The sequence below is a fragment of the Mya arenaria genome, chromosome 15 (genome assembly GCF_026914265.1).
Source record: "Mya arenaria isolate MELC-2E11 chromosome 15, ASM2691426v1".
Classification (NCBI taxonomy): Eukaryota; Metazoa; Mollusca; class Bivalvia; order Myida; family Myidae; genus Mya; species Mya arenaria.
The window spans coordinates 52,099,232-52,123,761 of record NC_069136.1 but is presented as its reverse complement, the minus strand read 5'-3'; the positions used below and the strand labels follow the sequence as shown (position 1 = coordinate 52,123,761).

The following is a 24,530-nucleotide window of genomic DNA, read 5'->3' as shown; positions in this document are numbered from 1 at the left end:
TTCATGGAGAATAAACTGTCACGTTTTCACTCATGCATATTTGCACCTTTTTTAACGGTGCTATCTTTGGTATATAAATGAATGTTGTTTTGTACCAGGGACCCTTTTTAACTGGATATTATTTAGACCACCTTTGGATGTTAAACTCGCCTGTGAATTAAAAGTTTGAAAAGTGATTCTTCTTTTTTGTTAACAAACTCTGAAGAAAAGGAAAAAATTTTTATCGGTGTGGAAAGTCGAAGCTAAATTTTACAGTCCAATTATAATGATAATGGTGTTTGCTTCGCCACAGAAAGACGCGTAAATGTATCGCGACGTTTTTCTGTGTGGGGATTATATTTAGACACAACTTAACTAAAACAAATAAAAACTAAACTAAGAAATTCAGCCTACCTACCTTGTAGTCTTGGGCATTGTTATCAGAAATAAACACGTGTCCTGGCTTGTGGTCACCAAGACGGACACGTGGGTTTCGTCTGTGTACTCCGGTTTCCCCAAGAACACAATACAACATTCTCGCGTAAAATCGTGCCAACGAGAGTGATTAATATACTGTTGTTATAACATGTTTCACAAATGTTTAAACTCAGTTAACAATTATATTTACGTCTTATCATTTTGATTAAATATCTTGAACGCTTCTAACATGACAACCTACATACGCAAATTTTCCAATACCATGGTTTTCTTTTCGTGATACCTTTTTTCTGTTAGCTATAGCTCACGAAAAGGGTTTTAATATTTTATCTCACGAAACGGGTTTTAATATGGAATTATTGTGGCGATCCGTGTTTCCGCCCCGTTGTCAGTCTAAACATCTGTCTGTCCAGTAGTTTGTTCCGAATGTTTACGAGCCCGTGTTAAGTGTGTGTTTATGAATGAATTCAAGTAACACCAACACATTCAATTTTAAATCACATTTTACGAACGTTTGTATAGTTGATCACGCATCTTAATGAAAAGGTATTGCAAAATGTCCACTCTTTGCGTTCAATCGGCAATTTGAAGAAGTCTTTGATTATTTTTATGTCATCACCCTATTTAAATTGAAAACGTCACTCAAAATCGTGATCATAGTCATTGAAATAGGACAAGAAGGTGTAACGACCACCAAACGCAACAGAGTTAAAACAACAAAAGCATTTATTTACTAAAACGTTTACAAAAGTTATATCAAAGATGTAACGTTAAAGGTGAAATACATAAAAAATGTCTAACAGTTTACAAAATATCTTCACTAATCCTGTATGTTTTAATGTTCACATAATTTAATCGACATGAACTATTAAACACAATATTTAAATCCACAAACAAGTTCAGGTTAAGAACAACAAAGAGTTGAAATGTATCCCTCACATAATAATTTAACTAATTCAAAGATTTTATAAAGGTTCTAGCACTGGTGAAATTTTAAGGCTTGCTTACTATTTGATGAAACATTATTTTTATCTAAAGACCAATGATCAGAAAGGTTTGCCCTTGCCTACCAAATATGAACGTTCCAGAATATACTACAACAATTCTCAAAAACTATCTCTCAAATTATGTAAGTGTAGTGTTAATTCTAAAATATTTATTAACATAATAACTAGATAATATTAGAACATTATATCCTGGAAACTCATGTTAAATGCATCACACGGGAAACCATTTTAATGAATCAAGGTCCATATGCAGATATAGAGGATATTTGTTTATTTCAGTGTAAGATCATATTTTATTTCACGAATGTCATAGAATAACTATTTTTTAACGAGTGACTTTGCGAGATTCTGGTTTTTTATGCTTATTTTCCGAGTTTTATAGAGTTTTAATTCATCTTACACTGAAATAAAGTAACTGAATATTAAATACAAGGAAGCATGTACGCCGAGGTACAGGAATACCCGATCTAAAGGAGAGGACTTATTAAGGGTGTGTGGGTAGATAGTGATTCTGTTCACCAGTTTTGTGCATATTTGACCGGTTTATTCGGGAAACATAATCGTTGACGTTGGAATTATGAATAAGGAGACAAATATTTCCTTGATTTGATGTATTGTCAAGTAGTTGGCGTGTTATGGTTCTACAGTGGGAGTTCCAGGCGCTAAATAGTCATTCAGTGTCAGAATGTTTGACAGAACGGGTCGAAATTAATTGTATAATTTTATAAATTATACTGTTATCATAAATTATTATTATAAAATAAATTATAGTAATTATAATATTGAGATAGTGTTTTGCTAAACTGATAAATGAGCCCATTTCGGTTAATAAATGTACAAACAGTAGTAACAGATGGGGGCAAACCTACAAGAACGGGATTAATCAGAAACATATATCCTGGTTAAGTTGACAATGTCGATTTCTTTCATATTGCATGGAATCTGATTATTGCATGTACATAAAAAATCTTTGAATTCTACCATTTCTTTTTTATCACAGCATAATCAGCTTGCTGATCGTTTCCATCCACATTCATGCGAGGTTTTAGACAACTGGAAGTATCATATCCACTATCGCCACCTGTTTCTGACTTTCCATAAACGTTATCCGTGCCTGAGCTCTTCAATTCATCTTTGTTCAAATGGTTATATGTATCACTGTCCTCACCGAAATTCTCATTGGGGTTGCCGTCGATCAGGTTATTCGATATGTCGTATTCATTTTCAGTTTGTCTGTCCGACTTTGGCGGCCTTCCATGTTGATGAATATGATCGTACTCATTAGATTGATGTAACGTGACTTTGTTATAATTGTAATTTGGCTTAGCCAATCCAGACTTGGCTGGGCCCTTTTTGCCATCGGTTGTGTCGTAATCATCATTAGTGTCTTTCTGCGACATTTCGCTCAATTCATAATGGTCAACATCGGTCGTATCTGGCTCTGCATAGTGTTCAGTCTCCTCTTTGGTTTCCCTATTAAACGTTTTTTCAAGCACAAAATAATGATTTGAGGATGTTAATTCATTCATTGTGTTTGTAGTAGATTCAAGTATCGGTGTTGACACGAATGATATTTCTGTTCGTGTGTCTTCGTTCTGATTGCCTTTTCCACCCTTAGGTGTGTAGCACTTTGTTAGAAGTCCCCTGTAAAGTCAAACAAACGTAGCAATTTTATCATTTAGAGTAGTATATACTATTAGTCGGGTACATAAATTATTAGAGCAATCCAATAGACTATTGCATGACCTCTGACGGTTTCTACTTGTTTTGAGTTATGACCGAAGTTTACGACAACACCGCGTCTGCGGACGACGACATCGAAGATACACTACTTTGTCTTTTTCTTCGAAATTTAAACGAGCGAAATACCATGTCTATAACATGGGCATTAAACAAATACGCATTGATTCATTAAATCAGATTAAAAACACATGTCCACTGCATTATGTTTAAAATCTGTTCATTACACTAAAACCGTGTCACAACTAAAAGGTAGATGTTTAGGTTCTTCCTATTGCAACAATTAGAAAAGTGCAAGTGAATGAGGATCCTTTAACCATATAAGAAACAAGATAATGACATGTCGCTGCAGCTGAAAATTGTCTCGTAAAGAAGTTTTAAGCTATTTTCCGTACATGTATTGAAACAACACTTTAAACGTTCGCGTTTAAATTAATTGGGGTAAATATATATATATTTACAAATATCCTTATAAACCTACCTTCTTTTAAAGAACACCAGCACTATGACCGTCACAATGATAAGCACTACCAGAGATACGGACAAACCAGCAGCGAGGCCTGCCGTTGATCCTGTGAAATATTAAATATCATTTTAGCGTTGTTGTAGTCACACTCATTTGTGTTTGCAAGTTTACGAGTTTAGTCGTACGAAATCAACTCACATTTAAAAAAACATAATTGTTTTATGCTCTTTTTGATTTTGTTATTGTTGATTTTAGGAAACAATATACAAGTTGCAATTAGATACGTTTTACGATGCGTTCAAAAAGCATCGATTTATACCAAAAGTCGACTCAACAAATGCGTACTGTTCATGAATCTACATCTCTGTTATTTCATATTTCGATTGTTTCTAAAATATTCTTAGAACATCTTTATACTCACTTGTAAGCTTAGAATTTTAAATATTCTAAAAACTCACTTGAAATCACTCTATTCAATTGCTTTTCTAACGCACTAAAGCGTTTAAGATTAGAATTGTCCAAAGTTAATAACACATTTTAAATCTCACACTGATTGCAGGCCTGTTACATAATGATATATCGTGCCCCATATTCAATTGTGTTGTTGTTGCTCGGAGACGTTTTACTGAAACCATGCAAAGCCGACATATATGTATTGCCTCTCATTGCTGGACACGTGGTATTTCACTACCATTTCATTGTTGCACACACTCAACCATTGCTTTTGGAACGGCTTCGTTAAGTGATCGAATGTTACGCTCAAAAATGCGTTTTTTCCTTGACATTTCGAAATGTTTTGAAAAATACACCCCACTAAATGTTTCATCATAATTTGTTGTATCATATTTTTGTAAGTATGACTATTGTGGTTTACAATTGGGCTTGTTCCTGTATATTTTAATTCTTAGGGCGTTCATAATATTTTAAATGTTGCATAATCTATAGTTAATTAAGAATCTCGGTCGTATAAACAAAACCACTAACTTGTTTCAACTAGGTGAAGACGTTTAGATTAGAGAATACTTGCTCTATATATGACTTCACATTATTCATGCTTTCCCCAAAATGAAAAAGGAAAAGTCGCTACATGACTATGATTGACTATAAACATACCCGCTTCGTCTTTGTCTATGGAGGCTGCTGTTCCTTTAGGTACCGTATGCGATGTTGGCGTTGTAGATGTATCCAATGTTGGTGCTTGCGTCGAATGTATGTCTGTTGTTATGACATGGTTGGTTGACGTCACGCTTGATGTAGGACCTTATGTGGTAAAGCGGTATAGCGGTACGTAAGTAAAAAATCATAACAATGTGGAAATTACAGACATCATATACAAAATATCCCGACATGGGCTGTATGAATAGAAAATATAATTTATGTAAGTAAGCACACTAAGAAACTGTCAATCGTTAAAACTACTCGATATACGAGTTCAAATCACTAGAAAAAAGATTTCTTTTTATTTCCTTAAATTATCTTTAAAGACGTATAATACCATATGTATTTATTTATTGATGACGGCATGAACAAAGTTCGAAATTATGACGTCATCTAAACATGTCAGACGACTCTCAATTGTAATAAAAGAATTTCACTCAGTGCTTGTTATATTTTCAAAAGGAATTATAACATGTCGAATATTTATTTGTTCTAAAATCTTCCGAGTACTTAATGTCGGGAATAGAATGTTTCAGTACAATAAGATTCTGGCCGTCATATAAAACACAACTTTATTTAGTTCGTTCTGGTTCGCTTAATATCACATTTGCTGAACTCGTTGAATACAAATGTGTCCTATATATATATATATATATATATATATATATATATATATATATATATATATATATATATATATATATGACGAGACGTGATTCTAAGTGGGGGAACCAAATATAATATAGTTCAGACAAATTTGTAAGTAAACTTTTTTCTACTTTTGGCAGGTGGTTTATTCCAAATTAATTGGTTCCGATATTGAGGGTCTTTACGATGTGTCATTTGAAACTCATTAAATAGAACATATAATGCATTAGTTTTGAAACATATTCTGTGTTAAAACTTGGCCTGTAAATATAACTATCAGCTCTGTTCTGGCATCACAAATATGTAATATAACATTGCTCTTTATCCATTGGTCAGAAAATGTATCATTACTTGTACACAATTCTATTTCATTTTTTGCTTGATTAACAATATTCAAGCAAAATCATATATCATCGAATAAGCACCAAAAGTTATTTTTCACGAGGATATTAATTCTTGGTGTTCACGAGATGAAATACTTTGCAACCTTACACTGATATAATCAACTTTTCTATTTTCTTATATGCGTAAAAAGGGATATTAAATGACATTAAATTTTAGTTTTTTTGGAAAAAGCGCCAAATTGTATGCGGACCTCATTTCGGAAATGACGTTGTGAAAATTGTGAGCCATATGTACAATTAGAGTTGATTTAAACGTGAGAACGCTAAAAGTTTAAAACAGTGAACAATATCAAATACATATCTGCACTGTTTCAAACAGTGAAATATTATTTTATCTAACTGGTTATCTCTCCAACCCACCGAAAAGCATATATTTATTTTAATAAAGGAGTTCATGTTCCATCTTATTTTAAGAGCTAAACGTAATATTTACTCTTAATTGTGTATCAAAAGTTTTGGAGATGTTCGGTACGTAATGGGTCCTAACTTTATACTGAAATAACCTTTTGTACTTTTGGCTGGTGTCGTGGTTGATTCCGAAAAAGAAGATTGTGTCTCTCGTGTCGTTATCGTGGGTACTGCCGATGTGCCATCTGAAAATTAATAATTAAACGTCCACATACACTTATGCACCTCTTTATATTGTATCAACGTGTAGTTAATTGAGTTATCACATGCTTTTACTTAAATGTAAACTGTGATATAATAAAATAATATTGAGGTGAGTTGATGCAACGGCTATATCATTACTTGTAAAAAAATATATTTCATTCTTTGCTTGATTGACAACATTCCAGCAAAATTATACGTTTAATCCTTATTTTGGTTATTTTTTGTTTCAGTGTTAGATCGCAATATATTTCATCGAAAGAGCCCCAAAAGTTATATTTTACGAGAATATTCATTTTTTGTGTTCACGAAGTGAAATAGTTGCTACTTAAAACTGATATAAACAATTTTTTATATCTTTAAAAAGGAAATAAAATGTCATTAATGTGTAGTTTTTTTTAGAAAAGAATATATTTTGTATTGTAAACTAAACTTTCACCAGTATTCTGTTTAAAAACCACAGAACAAAGACCGAAAACAATAAAAAAAGAACATTAAGCTACAAGATAACAAATAATAGGCACATTTTGGTACCACTAACATTTCCAAAAAGAGGACAGGTAGGTAGCAAGGCATAACTTTTTTGTTTGAGAACTAAGAATGTGAACCAAACCAGCCTATATTAAGGTATATAACTATGTACACATTCTCATATTTAAAATGGTTAAAACATTTAGGACATTACGGCAATAGAAAATATACGTGGATTTTTCTTTTATTTTTACGCCTTACACACCTTTCAAAAACTTGCCAATTATAAATTTTGCGGGTGAACAACCTTGCATGGTCGGTAATAAACCAAATAAGAACAAACTGGGAATTTTAACCGGTTATAAAAGCCAAGCTTCACATTTATCCCAACATTTAGTATTTACAAATGTTATTCACTTGTACTTTTTTTAAGATTTGTACTTACCCCCAACGCATAAGCTTTTCCTAAAGTCACTTTCATTAGCAAATCTCACGTAAAAAGTCTGGTTTATCTTCTCCACATATGCATACGTTCTGGGTTGATTGGTGCTATTATCTGTAAGGTAATTGATAAGTAATTTTATACGACGTTACATATACTTCTTTTATTTTAAACACTTCCACTAAATATAATAAATAAATATTTAAAAATATTCATAGGCATAAATATGTTTAAAATATCAGCAGAAGAAATTATCGTTTTTATATTGATTATTTTTTTCATTATTTTAGACAGTCATGATGTTTTCCCTTCAATGCGAATAAGTGCATATGGCCCGAAGTGATGCGTTATATTTCTGATATTATACCGAATACATTTATTTACTATTTAATAATGTTCAGGCGCAATTGATGTGTTTTATTGAACAAATCAAAATATATTTACTTAGGAAATATCGTTGTAAAAATTGCAAGCAGCACTCACAAGTTTTATGACGCCAGCGGGCGATATTATATGACGTCCGCGGTCCACATTTTATTTTTGGCGAGGTCCGGTCTGGCCAAAAACATGATAGGGACCGCTGACGTCATAAAAACTTGATTAATATTAAAATGCATTGATATACACAAAGAAGGGACAACTTTATGTAAGGTGTAATATATATGTATTGGATATATTTTTAAAACTTATTTTAAATTTGCCTTTACCAAACTGTTGTCATGATATCTGCATTGTTGTCATGGTGCTTCTGCAGCAAATTATACTCACGATTTTATGCTAAGTTGTTAAGACACGCAAAAGGCTAATACACGCTTTACTCAGATTTTAAAGGTCCTTAAAATATTTATGTAAAGTTATAATAGAACTTTGCTAAGTAAAAGCTGCTTGTGTCTTCTATCATCGATGTGGTAAACCAGTAAAATATATTTCTTTCGAAATGTCAGGGATACAGCTCTTGAATGCATGTAAATTTTACTTCTTGTTATCGTTTCCAAATTGTTCTCCGGCCGGTTATTCGAAAATAAGAAGAACTTCGCACTGAGTACGTCAAAAGGTAGCATACGGTCGAAGGGGCGAAATATCAGTCAACACCTCAATGTTATATTAATTTGAACGAACGGACGGATACAGCGATTTCGATAATTGATTAAAAATAAATGAAGAACGAATATTAACGGTAAACATCAACATATTGGATCATAATTTGTTAAGACATAATGTGCGTTTGGCTATCATAAATAGCCTTCCATTTCGCCATTTACGATAATGTTATGATTGTTAAATTAATAGAAACTCCAGCAATCATCGTTTTCAATCGGAAACATAAGTAAATTGCTTATTTGTATCTTTTGTTTCTTTTCTTCCCGTGCATACGATAGAATTTGCTCGATATCAATACATTTTTTAGTGTTTGTGAAGAGATAAATTAAGATTTTTTCAACAGTCAATAATTGTTTCCGGCGAAAATCTACGGCAAACAAGTGTTTGAGTCGAAAATAAACGAACAATACATTCAATTATATTCAACAACAGGGATTTTGAAACATGATATAACTTTCAGCAACAGCTTTATTCCCTACTATTACGTTCGATAATAAACATGTTTAAAAATATTTAAGATGCACTCTTACTCTCCATTAAAATTTAACAAACCTAATACGATTGTTTTGATCTACAAAAACGAATGAATAAATGTCAAAAACAATGGTTCTGATTAAATATACCGTGTTTATTTTAAAACAAAGGTGCAGAATTCAAAGTATTTCTACCTAATGAGGCGATAGTTTATTCCTGTCCCTTTAGGACCCATTTTATTTGTGTGTGTTTTCAGCTATTCGCTACACGGTTACAATCTTATTATCAGTAACTGATATTTTCCATAAATACATTAATTTGAAAGAAGTTGAGGGTTTATCACTCAAAATTTATGGTAAACTTTGTTATACACTTTTATGTTATGATTTTGAATGAAAATGTCACTTTAAAAATAATAAAACAAATGCTAGGCTAATTCTTGATTCCCATTTTCTATTCAGCGGAAAGAAAAAAAGAGAATACAAAATAGAAACAAACCATATTTGCCCTTTCTCACGACGATGTCATTGTTTTTTCTGCTTCTACGACTAAATTAATTCAATAAAACAAAAGTAATTAATACATCTAACAATAAATAAATGTGATATTTAAAAAGAACAAAATAATACACATTAAAGCTTAACACTAACATTATTATGAACATGCAACCAGTATATGCCACAACATAAATTGTTATTAATTGTATGAATGTAATTTCATTTGCACAGTTTGTCAAAATGTATTTACTGTTTTACCACAGCTTTATTTTAAATTGATGATTTTATGCAGTGTGCGTGGGACTTGAACCGTTGACAAGATGTTTCATATAAAAAATCGGAATTTTTTCGTTCTTTACAAATAAATACATATATTGTAATTATTTCTGGCCCTATTTTCGTAAAAAATCTTATGTGTAACACGTTCAAGTATATTATGTCAGTTAGCTGAATTACTAATTTATTCTTTATGACACCTTTATCCTGTTAAACTTAAAACTGTTTGGGCATATATTATAACTGTTCGGTTATTATTTAAAATTTATCATAGTTCAAAATTGATGACAAAATAGTGCTTGGTTTGAATATTTCATAGTGATTTACAAACGATCCGATTTTAAACTTAATAATGTACAGTTCATTAGTTGTGCATATGTGTATGATTTGTTTGTAGTGTTCGTACCGGTACAGAATCTAAAATAGGCAATGTCATTTAAGAAAACGTTTTAAGCAAGATGATTTCATTTATCTCATATAAAGTAATATACTATGTTTTGCTGATGTTGAAAGATATATCATGTTGGTTTCTTTAAACCTGAGTGTTAATTCAATTGTTAGTGCAATACTGTTCGTCCCTATCTGTGAGGACATATTAACGGACAGGTTCTAACCTAGGCATATATTCAAATTTGAAAGGTAAGAAACTAACAATACAAAGAAAAGAAGTCACCAAATGGAAACGACAACATTTATCAAATAGTTTGTTATTTTTCTCTTTCGCGATATTTGTTGCTTACAAAGAAATCGTACAATATGCCAATGTTCACATGAGTTTCGTACACACTTCAATATAAACCAAATCATGTTGGGCACGAAAGTCGACTTGGTTACGAACATTTTCACTGTGTTAAAAGAGATCATGATTCAAGGTTGCCATTAAAAAATCTACTTTTAGCGATACATTTATTTAGGAATTAAGTTCGTTACCTTTTTCGTCACTGTTATGATGCCAAGATGTATGTAATAACTGTGTTGCTCGATTGTTTGGCAATATTTAATCGTGAAAACGAACTTGCTTACAAATTTCAATATTCTGATTGATATGTTTTTCACCTCAAAAGTCACGATTCTTTTATTTAAGCCTATACACCCGTAAAAGGAAACTACGGTTTTCAATAAATCATTTTTTGTTATGTGTTTAAACGGAACGTGTTAGCAAATAGTTAGTATTCAAAAGATCGTTTTGTTAAAAATCAGTTGTAGGTAGCATTTGTTTACACATATAGAGAACGTTAGTGAACAAAATGCTTACCATTAATTGACTTCGTACGAAAGAAATACACAATATCTGAACCACGTTGTTTATCCAAATAACCATTATTAGAATCACAGAAATAAAAAGCTGCATCCACACATACGTAAGACCATGGTAACATTATGAACTTATTAGGCGGTTAACCCAGAAGGAATGATGTACATACCAAGCATATCGTTCAAAGATATTATAGAATCTTTTTTCATTATTCCTGTCCAATGGTTCCGCTTTTCCTGGTTTGTAAAATTGACATTTTTTATACTTTGTATCGATGCAGGGAATTTGCCTCCTTCGACGCATTTTTCAACAGCCTTAGCCCATTTTCCATAATTTTCATTTTGTAGTTCCGCCATAGGGTTATATTCTATAATAGATTAGTGCATGTATGATGGAACAACAAATTACACTTTGTCAAGCATCAAACTTTTCGATTTGGGTCACACGTACCTACCTAAACCTAAACTACTACTACTACTTTTACTACAATTGATGTTACTGTAAATCCTGTTGCCACTATCATGTACATCTTGGCTTCAAGTTGAAGTCAGCAGGTTTTTTATTTAAAAATTTGGTCTAGACATAACAAGGAAAAAGAAATAACGGTCAAATATACGATAAAAATATAATTATATATATTACATTTCAAATCGGTTTGTATTTGTTCTAAGATATTTTTTAAAGCCGCACGGTTTCCTTATACACACATCCTTGACTAGACCGTTCCCTGTGCATCGAGGGTTAGATTTTGCTCCGAGGCTGAGTTTGGTTTACAAGCATCGTATGCTTAAAATAATTTCACTTGACACATAATGAACGCTATCAATAGTTTGTGCTTTTCAAATTATTCCTTTCAATTATTGCTTTTGCCACATCAGTAGGCCGACTATCTACAGCAATTAATAATCTACGTGAATATAAATGTTTGTTGCAGGACTTTTAGCGTTAACTTATAACGTTTGAATATACATGTACAATGCTTAAAAAGCTCCTAGAGTGTATAAGGCTACCACAGGAATATTGTTAGTAACAAGTACACTTTAAGATCATAAAAATCCATGAGGTTTATACCAAAAGTAACCAAAACATTTTAAATGTTTTTTCTCTTGATAACTTTTGGAATGAACGCGCCCAATTGTGTACCTAGTTTCAGAATCATCCGATTGAAACTGTGAACCTGCCCAACAACCGTGGGCGCTAAAAATTGTCAGGCTACACAATTTGATTATTCGTTTTGTTTCATAAAGTTGGCATACAAAACAGAAATAATTACCTGAAAAATATTTGTTGCTGCATAATAGCGCTTGGTAGTTTATAAATGTGCATGAATCCCAAAAATAATCATTTCCAGGTCTGTAATTATAGTAAAACATTAGACAGTTTCTGTGAATGTCTTGTGAATTTTCGCTAGGAGGAACTGAAATATAAAGGGTGATGAATTAGCAACGTACATAGTACACAATGTTTAATCTCTTTTTTTAATGATATATCAAATTATATCATGATGGATATTTAAACCCTATTTCATTTATGCCTCTAAAGAGAAAAGGGTCCCTCTTCAAAAATCGGTTAACTGGAAATCTTTCCTGTGCTGATTTTTGATGAAGATTTTTCTAAAGTGATCATAAATTTTAAAATCATGTAGTAACATTCGTTTTCAAAACTCGTCTAGGAGTCAACATGATAAATCAACGTTATAAGTACCATTTTCAACAGTGTAAAGTGAGAATATATTGATGTCGGCTGTACCACCACAAGGATATTGATCAGCTTCTACACATTTTTTTCCGCATGTTAGCCTCCGCGAGGCGTTATTACTGGCACATTTACATCGCAAACCCTGGAATAGAATTCATACTTAAAGATCTATTTCTGAGCTTCTTTTGGCCATCGGGAAAGTATCATATAATTCATTCAAATATCATGTTTGACACAGTGTAATAAAAAGCAAATCAAATGTGTAATTTTAGATTTGAAGCAACGAAATTAACCTTGAATATTATTTCAATCTGTTTAAAGTTAGAATTTAAAGCTAATTGTAACATACTGATTTTACTTCTTCAAATGATTCTGAAATTAACAGTAAATACGTATCATTAATAATAACAGTTTTTTTAAAATATTTAAGATGAATATAAGTATATTTAATGAATCATATTATTTTTTTTATTCAATTTCACCAAAATTGTAAAAAGTTGGACAAAGTTATAGTGTCAATGTCCGAAACAAATAATACTTTTTACTGAAGTTCTTGCAAGTGATGTAAAAGAATCAACCTCATTGCATTGAGAGAGACACTAGCGTAAAACGGTGTTTTAAGCCAAGGAATAACCGTCGAAACAGATACCAATCAATAACATTAAAAAAGGAAAAACACCAAAATAAATAAGAATAGGTCCCTGAAACATAGACCATGAACAAATACCTGAAATGAAACATTTAGTTATTACAACGCGGATTGTAAACACTCAATGAAGTCCTAATAGACAATAAGTACTAAGTTATATTTTCGTCATATGACCCTAATACAAGCTTACAGAAATGACGAACATTAACACATATCTTATTTTGAGAATAATTCAGGCTCATTAAAATGTCTACAAAGAAGTTTGCTTGACTATACACTGAGATACCTTGCAATATCACTAATTTTACAACTTCAAGGAACTATTGTGGACAAAAAAAATAAAGATTTGCTTTGCTATTTAACTAGGAAATGCAATTTTAGCAATATTTCAATAACCCTTTTTATTATAAAGTTTAGACAACATTTCTTTTCAGCTATCACAGGTTTGAGAAACTTTCTATAAAAAAAGAGATCACACTGAAGATTTTCAGTGCAATCATTCGTTTTGCATGGCATTGATATGTTCTATTCGTAAATATCGAGAAAAAATGATGACTCTGATGTTATCTTCAGGGACATACCTAAAACTCTAACCAATGTACTGTTAAGAAGGCCTTACAAACTGCACACAAAAGAAAGAGCGCTAAAAAGACATATTGCTATAGTTGTTGAATTAACATTGTATAAATTAATATTTTTGAAATAGTTACGTTAGTCCTTTGATTACAGATATATCAAACTTCTTAAACTTAGAATATTTCATTTAGTCATCGGTTTGAATATGTGTTAACTCGCCCCGGAACTACTCACAGCTGTTGAATTTTGTATACCGAATGTTTTGCATCCTGCTGTACGTCTACATTCTCCCAGTGTTGGAACAGAATATTCGACCTCAGTATTCAATTGGCCACATCCTTCAAAACAAAGACATTTGCTCAGTTATAAACCCTCAGAATGGCTTTTTAAAAATGACTGAATTGTACCTTAGAAAAGAATTCACTGTTGTTTCAACTGAATTAATTTGTTAATATGTGGAGTCCGTACCTAGTATTTGTGTTACTACATCAGCTGTGGTCTGGATTATTTTTAGAATTTTGTTTAGTATTGATAAACAATAAGACACATGTGCGGTTACGTGCGCAAAAACTCGTTTAAACCCCAAGGATCTCGTGTTTCAGCGACCGTTCAAAGGCGGTAACCTAAATATTTTAAATTTATCAAATATATAAATGCTATATTATTGTTTTTTAAACCGTTTAAAAATAATTCTGTCATGTATATTTACATAAATAACTGCATTAACTTACCAGCATAAGCATAACTAATCCATGTTTTGGCATATCCAATCCAAAATGCATTGTCTTGATATTCTGCATTTGTAAGAAATTCCAAACCATTTTCAACAATGCATGAGCCATCGTCCCTGCAGGTTACCTTTGGTTCTGCCAAGGTGCAACTAGACTCGTTCCATTTCGTTTCATCTTTTGAAATAAAAACTCCTTGATCTGAAAGTTCCACAAATTTAGGCTGATCTATATCTCGTATAACTAGTAAATCGATATGATTAAAACAAATTTGAATAGCAAAACAAGTTTGTGCATTCAACCACAAAGGTAAGTTTGTAGGAATATTTAACCATAACAGTGTGTTTATAGGATTATTAAACTACGATTGTATGTTTTACAGGTACATTTGTACATTTTGATAGCACAATATAAACAAATTGAAGAACAAATACATTTTCATTATACTAACGTTATAATTAAAGAAACGCCTGTCTGTCACTGTAGTGTTATTAAAAATGAAGGTGAGATATGAAATGTATTCATTTCGTTGTAGTCTCTTATTAGTATACTTTTAATTTAACGTGCTACGACCTATAACACTAAAGGATGTATATGGCGTCATCCATAACTCTTTTCCACCTCTGCATTATTTTTCTAACATACAGTGAAAACTTTAGGGACGCGCACCAGTTTATAATGACAAGTCAGTGGTTATAACGGATGATCAACGGCAACTACATGAAATTACATACCATTTTTTAAAAAAACTTAGGCGTTTAAGAGAAGAAGATTTTCAAATTTTATACTATAACAGGATATAGAAAACCTAAAACAACCGGGGCATGGCCAGCTATGACCCCATTGACATAACTAGAACAAATTTAGTAAAAGGCCACTACGTAAGGCTACATACCAAATTTGATAGGTCATTGCCATGCGATTTCAGAGAAGAAATCACGGACAAATGACGCTGAGCTCAAAATAGCTTATATAAGCATGAACAACTGCCAAATGGCAAAATATAAATATTTTGAAGGGGTATAAATATTATATTTTATTACTCATCGTTTGCTAGAGAATGTCTTTACCAAACATATAAAATAAATAGTATGGATACTTTACATATAATCAAAGCGACCAAACGTTGTTGAACAAGTTAAAATTTAAGAATGTGCAATAAAGCATGACACGAGGTTATTATACTAGCTAATATATGCTATAAATCTCCACGATCTTCCTATCTCACCCAATGATAAACCATCTTAGATGGGAAGTTTCCTACCGAATGTGAATATTTCTTGATAAATCTTGCCGATTACGTTTATCATTCGAAAGTACCTGATTGAAAACTATAAAATAAATGTTATGACAGTCAAACTAATTTTGTTTTTAGCACTATGTTGATTCCGCAATTTCTTATTCAAACCAGACTGGATCTTTTATTTGAGTAATAACGATACCTTTTAAGTTATTCCGATGAACTTTTAGAACATCACTTTTTAATCAACATCATTATTTTGACAAACAACTCATATTTCCCGCAATGATTCATTTATTGTATCATACATGAGGATTTTACAAAGGTTTAAAAAACAACATACCAAAGAGTTTTTATTCATAAATGAATTCTTTCCTTTTGTAAACATTTTACAACATGTCGTGTTTTAATGATGTCCTTTTGTTTGGTTTCATATCTTAATAATCAAAGTAAATAATCACCGTCGACCTATATCTAATGAGCTTTATATATTTAGAATGAGGTTTTCTTTAGCAGTCATAATAATAAAACGACGTTCATGCTAAATAAATAAGTTTATGTGTATGTTTTAAATATGTTTAATATATGAATAAATATATCTATTCAAATTGATATTTCAGTTGAACAGTTGTTATAATGAAACATCACACTACCTTTGCAAATTACTCCCAAACAATACAAAATTGTCACAATTAAACAATTCAATAGATTCATTTTGTTTTACTTCATGTCACTTATAACTTCATTCAGGAAGATGAAAACCTGGTATCACGATTTCAGGTAAAAGCTAGCATACATTAACCGGTTGTTGTAAATTTCCGTGTTTGTGAGCACTTTAAATACTAGAGTAGTCACGTAATATTCATTGATAAGACCTCGAGGGTTTAAAGGGAAACTTTTATCTGGTTATCTGTTTAGTGTCACTTAAATTATTATTGCATCATATTTGGATACTTTACTGCTTTTCTATTTATGATATCACAGTATTTTGGCAGCAATTTAGGGGCTTTCAACAGTGCAAAAAATAGTTTGAAGGATCAAAACATAAAAGTTTCAAAATGTCGTTTTATATTTAGTTTTGAAGTTTAATATTCAGCAAGCATATTACATATATCATGTAATAAGGAGTTGGTCAACTTTAACATTTTTTTCGGACATGTTTTTTACAAAATAAATATATTTTTGTGTTAAGATATACAAGAATATCTGATCAGCAATGCCTTGTACTTAAACGTAACAAACGTTCTGCTCAGATAAAAAATGATGTTTGAATTGCCAGTATCGTTATCATCGTATGATGGAATGGCCGGCATTTCAATCTTCCCCCAGTATTGTCTAAATAAGACGAAACAACAGCGATGAACCTAATAGCTCTTATTTAACATATATTTTTGAGTTCTGTATAATCACATGTATTGGCAATTTCGACTTCCTTGCACATTGATTTAAATATGGCTCATAAACAAGCCGATATCAGTCAAGTATGGTTCGTGTGTGCATGTATCAGTAGCCGCATGCAATTGTACCGTAAACGCAGCCGCGTGGAATTAAAGCATAAAAGCATTGTTTGGTTTAAGTATTTGTTTCATTTTATGATATATGCATGTTGAGCAATTTACAAACTAATCAAAGTGTGATTAGTACCGTTTGTATGTATTTAAAGAAGGTGATATATGTTTATACTATCACTTAAATGCATCATCATATTTCTTATCTACAACTAATACTTTACCAAACAAACAATGTCAGACAAATGATCATTCCCTTTTTCTCAAAAGATGTAGGTTATTCTTAAAACCCCCCTGATAAAACATTATTTAACTATCAAAGATGAAAAGCATAATTAATTTTGATTAATCTAAGTCAACCAAGTCACCTAGCAATTGAACTAGACTTTTTAACAAAAAAGCACTGAATTTAATTATAATATACATGTAGCAAATGTGATAACGTTTATGGCAAATCTGAAGAAAGGACGTGCAATATAATGATTATTTTGGTAAATTGAAATACAAATAGCAGAAAATACGCGATCGTCCTTATACAATCGAAAGAAAAGATGCATTTTTAACAACGCCATGAATTATCGTATTTTCAGTTGATGACAGCATCGTATTTTGAGCTTGTGGCCATTTTTCTGAATCATTAAAATTACTTCTAGATCAACATTAATGACACCCAGCGTGTATGCTGTGCGAACTGTTAAAAACAAACAAGGAAATATAAGTCTTTTGGAAAGTTAGAATAAAGGAAAGTGGATGAAATAAAATAAAATGATACAGAATTAAAAACTACAATATTGGTTTAATTTCTTTCACGACATAGGACCAACATCAACTTCGTCCTGTTATAGAAAACTTTTAAGAAGTAATCAATTATCTGATAATTGAAGTTAGTAGAATAAGTTCAGTTACAGCATCTTGGTTTCGAAAAGTTTGTCTAACACACATACGGGAAGTCAAAAGCACAGAGGAGAAATAATGAAAAAACATTAAAGTCAGCTAAATGTCATACAATATTATGGCATTCGCGGCGATAATTCAAACAAGAAAATGTACTTACACTTGAACTGTGAAGGCAGGGGTTACAGACAACGCCAAACTGTTTGAAATCAACTCATGTAAAAAACATTGAATTAATCTGCAGGGCTTATAGAATAACAATTGTGAGATAGAATAAAAATCAGGATATAAAACACTTCCTAGTGTTAGTAATTCCTAACTGTAGCTGATGACTCAGATATTTTCTGAAGATGCTATAACAGAATGCAATACCGAAGCAAATGACGGAGGCGAGCCGAGGAGATGATACCACGCTGGGAAATTGATAGAGGAACGGTTTCAGAATATGTGTGAAAGTGAAAAGGGGAGAAACGGAAATCAAGGAAAGTGCCCGATGATACGAGCGTTGCCGATGGGGACCTTGTGCAATGTCGGCTGGACGACTAGGCTTGATCTGTTATTACCAGTTAGTGAGTGCATTGTAGATGTGTTTACATTAAACCGGCTGAGGACTAGACACACAGGAATGCGTTTTTCTTTTTGTTTTATCCTTTTTTCAAGATTATAATGTGCACTTTACGATTTAAACTGTTGGTATATCATTGCACGTTTAGACTGGATAGACATCTTTAGATACATAACATTAAACATGTTAAGATGAAATATCTAATCAACGGATGTGCGTTTAGACTGGCTAGACAGTTCATTTAACTATAAAAAGATTAAACGTATCACTTTGAATTGGGTCATTGTTATATTTTGCAATTAGTTGTATGATTTAATACCCAAATATCATACTGAAAATTCATTTTATTGACTTCAGGCTCGTATGCAGACGCTCAAATATTGAATACAAAATCTGTTATTTAATGTTTTAGTAATTCTCCAATACAAGTTAGACGATAGATGCTTATGTCGCCTGGCTAGTATGGTATCCATTTAAGGCTAATGTCTTCCGGCGTCTTCGAGCCGTCATACTTTTAATTCCGTTCTCTAACCTATTCATTCCTAAACGATACAGTATATTTTGGCATAAAGGCTCGAACGAGCTCTTTAAACAGTCATTTCTCACTATTTACTCCAAACAACTTATTCACATCGAAATATGTTTAGCTCAACCATTTTATATCCAATATTTAACAAATCTGGTCTCAACTCTTTATCTCGATCAAGGACAATAATTAGCACAACCAGATCGCAGTACTTACCCAGTTACGACTCGTGTAGTATCTAAATTTGACATTCATAATTATTGTACACTAGGGTTAGATTTATTGGTTTAGTTTTCCCATTAAGAAAAGGAAGCCCAAAGCATTGATTTATGTGTACACCATAATATCGAAGAATAATACTTCGTTTATATCGAATTCTTGTTTCAGATAACTTACTCAGAAATTTCATAAGACTTAAAATGGATATTAGTGTTTGAAAATCGGACTCCACTTGCTATCGATAATCGAATCGAATCGGACCAAGTATTTCGATTTACTATCGGACAATAATCGAAAGCTTATAATACCATTTAGGAATACATTCTTTATAGTATAATCTTGATCATTTAAATGGTTTAACCTGGTATCAGCACGTGTGATGCTATAATCATGCTTTTTGCAACAGTAAGCATATTAACATAACCTTTTTCTGTCTTTAATAACATAACGAAAAAACATAACAACAAAACACATACGTGTACTTAATAATTCTACATCAATTGCAAAATGACGCACACCGCATCTTGTAAGTTATCTAAGCATTTTATCCTGTAAAGGCATATTAATTATTTGTTAGCCAGCTTATCATTCAATAGCCGGTAATATTGAAGATTTTATCATAATATCCTAAGTTCATAAAACTTTCACAAAAAAGTAAATTTGTTAATAACAAACGATACAAAAAAGGTTTCAAAAACAGAATGCATCGAGCCGGGATCCCCGGTATTTGCAGGTAAGACCGGACCTACTACACCATAGCGATAGATTATTGAGGTTTTATGAAATATATATACAGTTAAATTAAAAACAATTTGTAAGATATGGAGCTTGTCAGTTTTTAAGCAAAAGTATATACATTCACCGCACTCTTCTTTTTTCGCATAACAAAAAATACGTAGTTACCGGAAGTTACATTAGCGACATCGATTTTAGACAACCACTATCGATTGTCGCCGACATAGCATTGTCAGTGACGATTTATCGATTGTACTCGATAATCGTTTCATCACTAATGGATATTAAACAGTTTTCTTTCGAAAGGCGAGAAACGATAAACGAACTTATGTTTATTCATATGACAGTGATTACCAACTGACGGTTAAGGTATATACACACAAAAAGAATGTGTTTTTGTACAAGAATCCTTGATATTCCGTTTATGGTACAGGGGATGGGTGGCAGAAAAAACGAAGATGGTAGGAATATTTCGGGGCGATTAGAAGTGCTATATTACCATCTTACGTGTGAATGGAATACAGCACAATTTCGAAAAGAAAGCGTATGCCAAGATTTGATTCACCAAATAGTATTTTGGAGCGCTTAAAACCTAGCCTCATAGTCTGTTTGACATTCATTGAACGCCAGTCTGCTGTTCCAAATGGAACAAAGCGAACGGACACCCAGATAATAACATTTGAAGACAAAGAGATGCATTAACAAATCAACAAGGCTATTCCTATCACTGACACGAGCCCAATCTAACTTTGAATTATTTTTAACCAAAATGTATTTTGACTACTTTTTTATACGCCTGGTCACCTTTCACGGTAACGCTGTTCATCCTACCACTGACCTTTCCGAAAAATGGTGTCACTAAGATCTTTATGCATATGCGATAATAGAAAACACAATTCATTTTGTATTTACTTCTCTCAACTTTACTACTATATTTTTATGATTTATTGTTACCGTGTTGAGTATACATCCAATTCATTCCAGCTGTATAAACTTGTAGCTTAGTGATTATTTTCTGTATTGAACCTATTCATTCTCTTTATTATGCAATACTCTTGTCTCATTTAAGTATTACATCTGTGTAATGCCTGTGCTGTGCTTTGTAGAATAACCACCTTGCTTGTTCCCCGCCTGATCAGTTTTATTTTACAGCTTGATTATTCAGAATTCTAAATATTTAGGTTAGTAATAAAGTTTTTAGGTTTTTATATACTTACATGCTATATAAGATAATTATTCATAGTTGCATTGCTTTGTACATTTGTCATTATTGAGATGATATGCATATATTATGCCATGAAAAGTGTAAATTAGTATATATGGTCAATTTGTAGGTGATCTTATAATTTCTAGACTTTAATTTACTCAACTCAAGTTAAAATCTTACTTAAAATAAATACATATGTATTAAGCATTTACCTCCAGCTCATCAGATCTTTTTTCCGTATTGTTTGGGAAATAGCTTAACATAACAAAAGATAAGATATTGTCTATTGTATTTGAGGCCCCCAGCCCAGAATAAATATAACCAACACAGAATCCATATATCAAATCGTAGTATTTAGTGCGTCAAATATAAAGTATATTAGATATTAACAAAACATGTATCTATGTTGTTATACAAAACAAACATAATTATCAAAGATACACACATGTATAAAAACGCACATACACATACACAAATACATATATAAGGTTCTATTTCATGTCAGTTTATCATTCGTGTAAGATCAGTTGCTTTTAAAATAGAAGCTTTATATACGAATGTTGTTAACGAGAATATATCACAAGTAACACAAAATGTTATTGAACAATTGAAAGCTTGAATGCGTGAGCCAGATAAGTTTGGAACAATTCACGTCGTAAACCATCGTAAGAAAGACAGACAAGAAGCAAGTGGTACTCGCCTTCTACCACATTGTATCCTGTACTCTGTCATAATGGACAGAATCAAAGTTCCCGTGCAATATTCAAGTGTCATAAGCGTCTGCCCTAAACATCTCTTTCAAGGATATGGTAGGTCTTTTGACAAATACCCCTCTGGATCCGGAAGGATTTTATAGTGTTTATAATGTTCAGCTTTTGGTGACGACTCTATATCTGCATGCAGCTTTTGCAGGGAACTGTCTTTTAACCTTTTCGTGAACATTTGGGTTGGCCAACATCTTGGGCTATCCATGCGTGTTCAAATATATTTTTGAAGTGTGTTGCCCAAATAATACAACTTACATTATCGATACTCAAAAGCATTATGTAAAACAAACGTGGATATTCATTACTGGTCCTTTGGTGACAGTTTGCAACTTTCACAACTGCTGTCAAGTAATTGATTGAGGTCAATTGTGTACACAGCGGGGATTAGAGGGACCGTAAATTGTCATCTTGGCAACTAACCAGATCTGATATTTGTCTGTTAATCGTTTATTTGGTGATTTTTATAGATTAATTTTAAATTTTTTCCGAGTACTCGAGTAGTGATTTGGTACTCCAGTACTCGGACGTGCGATCGAGTACTCGAGTACTCGTTGCCATCCCTAGTATAATTTTGATCCAAAATCTTTCACATATAGAATAAATTGTCAGCATTGGTAGTCTACCACAATCGCTCAGAGCAAAGCATTTTGTCACTGTTCTATTTAACCCACACAGTTTCATACAGAAATTGAAATTTTTGAAGAGTAACATAAAATTGGCGCTACCACAGAGTCCATCTTAGTAAGGTGTAAAATATGAGCCGAAATGCTTATATGATGACACCACTTCAAGTTGAATTTCCCTATATTACAATCTTTCATAATGCCTCAACGGCCCCCGTTTCTAAATACCATTTCCATTTCTTATGATTTGTCCGTGTTAATGTTAATACTTCATAATGCTAAAGGAGCTTATGGTTATTGTAACTATATACCCTCCTCTAAATAGAGACTATTGTGTCGTATAGCTTGTACATTTTAGTTTATGTTTTTCATGTCAGTGATCATGGTGTGGGAAGTGGTTTCTATACGTTGGTATCTCTTGTTTAGTGTCGTTTTGGCTCTTGCCTTGTGCGCCTAAACAGAGTTTATTTCTGATTTTGCGAGTACTTGGCTTGTGTCTGTAGTTGTCATTGTATTATTGAGGTTTGTCTTGTGAAACAACCACAAGAAGTGAAAAAATATATGTTTTGATGTTTTGTTCTATGTGGGAGGACAATTTTAGCACCACTCGCTGTAGTGTTTTGTTTCGGAATGCATTGTCTACGTTATGCGGTCTTTAAACTGCAATTTCACTGCTGCCGCAAGCTGTGAGACCTATATGAATGGCTTATATTTCCCTTAAGAGATACATAGTTTGCTTCTTTTCATTTGATTTAAACATATTTTATTCAACACATACAAACAAACTACACAGAATACACACACACACACACACACACACACACACACATGTTGTCTATAATATTGAAATGGATTGGAACGAAAGCAAAGCTTATAGAGTTCTTCTCAAAGGGAATTAAATTACTCATTTGCCAGAAATATTCGTATGACTGACGATTAGACGATATATATCTTTTATGCGAGAAAAGTTGTTTCTAATGCTAAAAAATAGGAATAAGTTTTTTGTTTGTTTAGATATGGGTTCAATAGTTCAAACACGATACATAATATATACAAAATAAGCACAAGTGACAGTATAAAGGATATATAAGTAGGGTGTGGACAGATATGAAGGAAGAAAAGAAGTTGGGTACAAACCATATTGGGGACACACTGTAAGTCAGGTAATGATCAAAAACGTTTCGAGTCTTGTATGAATTTATGAACAGTATCAAATATTTTGAAGTTGTTTTCGTTGTTTAGGGTTGGATTGCCATAGAGAATGAAACCAATGTTAATTTCTGTGATAATTGACATATCACGAAAGAAGGTTTGTCGAGAGTCGGTATATAAAGGACAATGCATAAAATAGTGAGTACTACTTTCAACTTCACCACACTCGCAAAGAGGAGAGCTGGTAATATTTTTACCATAAAGGTGATAGTTAAGACCACTGCAACTAGTACGCAGTTGAGTGTGAAATGCTTGTAATCGGCGGTTACTGTAATAATTGTAAGGCGGGCAGACTGGCAATCGACTACGAAGTGCATATTTAAAGGATGCAATTGAACGACAATCCCGCATAATCTGTTGAAGTTCATTCCATGCACGTATAGTTGAAGGTAAGAATGAGGAAAAGTATGAATCTGTG

General features: G+C 32.3%; 1 protein-coding gene across 2 annotated transcripts; it reads right to left on the bottom strand.

Annotated features, from left to right (window-relative positions):
* Positions 1-1,210: 1,210 nt before the first annotated feature.
* On the bottom strand, positions 1,211-16,617 carry LOC128220407 (uncharacterized). 2 transcript variants are annotated; one of them, XM_052928784.1, is made up of 11 exons: positions 16,510-16,617; positions 14,620-14,817; positions 14,123-14,226; positions 12,670-12,805; positions 12,239-12,382; positions 11,135-11,332; positions 7,366-7,476; positions 6,344-6,433; positions 4,744-4,890; positions 3,646-3,736; positions 1,211-3,068 (listed from the first exon to the last, which is right to left on the bottom strand). In XM_052928784.1, exons 1-11 carry the CDS (start codon positions 16,568-16,570, stop codon positions 2,402-2,404), a joined length of 1,947 nt encoding a protein of 648 aa, XP_052784744.1. In that variant the 5' UTR covers positions 16,571-16,617; the 3' UTR covers positions 1,211-2,401. The 2 variants fall into 2 exon arrangements, with proteins under 2 accessions (XP_052784744.1, XP_052784745.1); XM_052928785.1 differs by having other exon boundaries at positions 6,353-6,433.
* Positions 16,618-24,530: the final 7,913 nt, after the last annotated feature.

What these genes read in the sequence shown, in the direction of transcription:
- LOC128220407 (XM_052928784.1), bottom strand. Translation starts at nt 16,570, where the DNA reads ATGAATCTATTGAATTGTTTAATTGTGACAATTTTGTATTGTTTGGGA. An exon ending in ATCTTTGAACGATATGCTTG is followed by an intron (nt 7,477 to 11,134) that starts GTATGTACATCA and finishes ATTACCTTACAG; the next exon opens with ATAATAGCACCAATCAACCC. An exon ending in CATAGACAAAGACGAAGCGG is followed by an intron (nt 3,737 to 4,743) that starts GTATGTTTATAG and finishes AATATTTCACAG; the next exon opens with GATCAACGGCAGGCCTCGCT.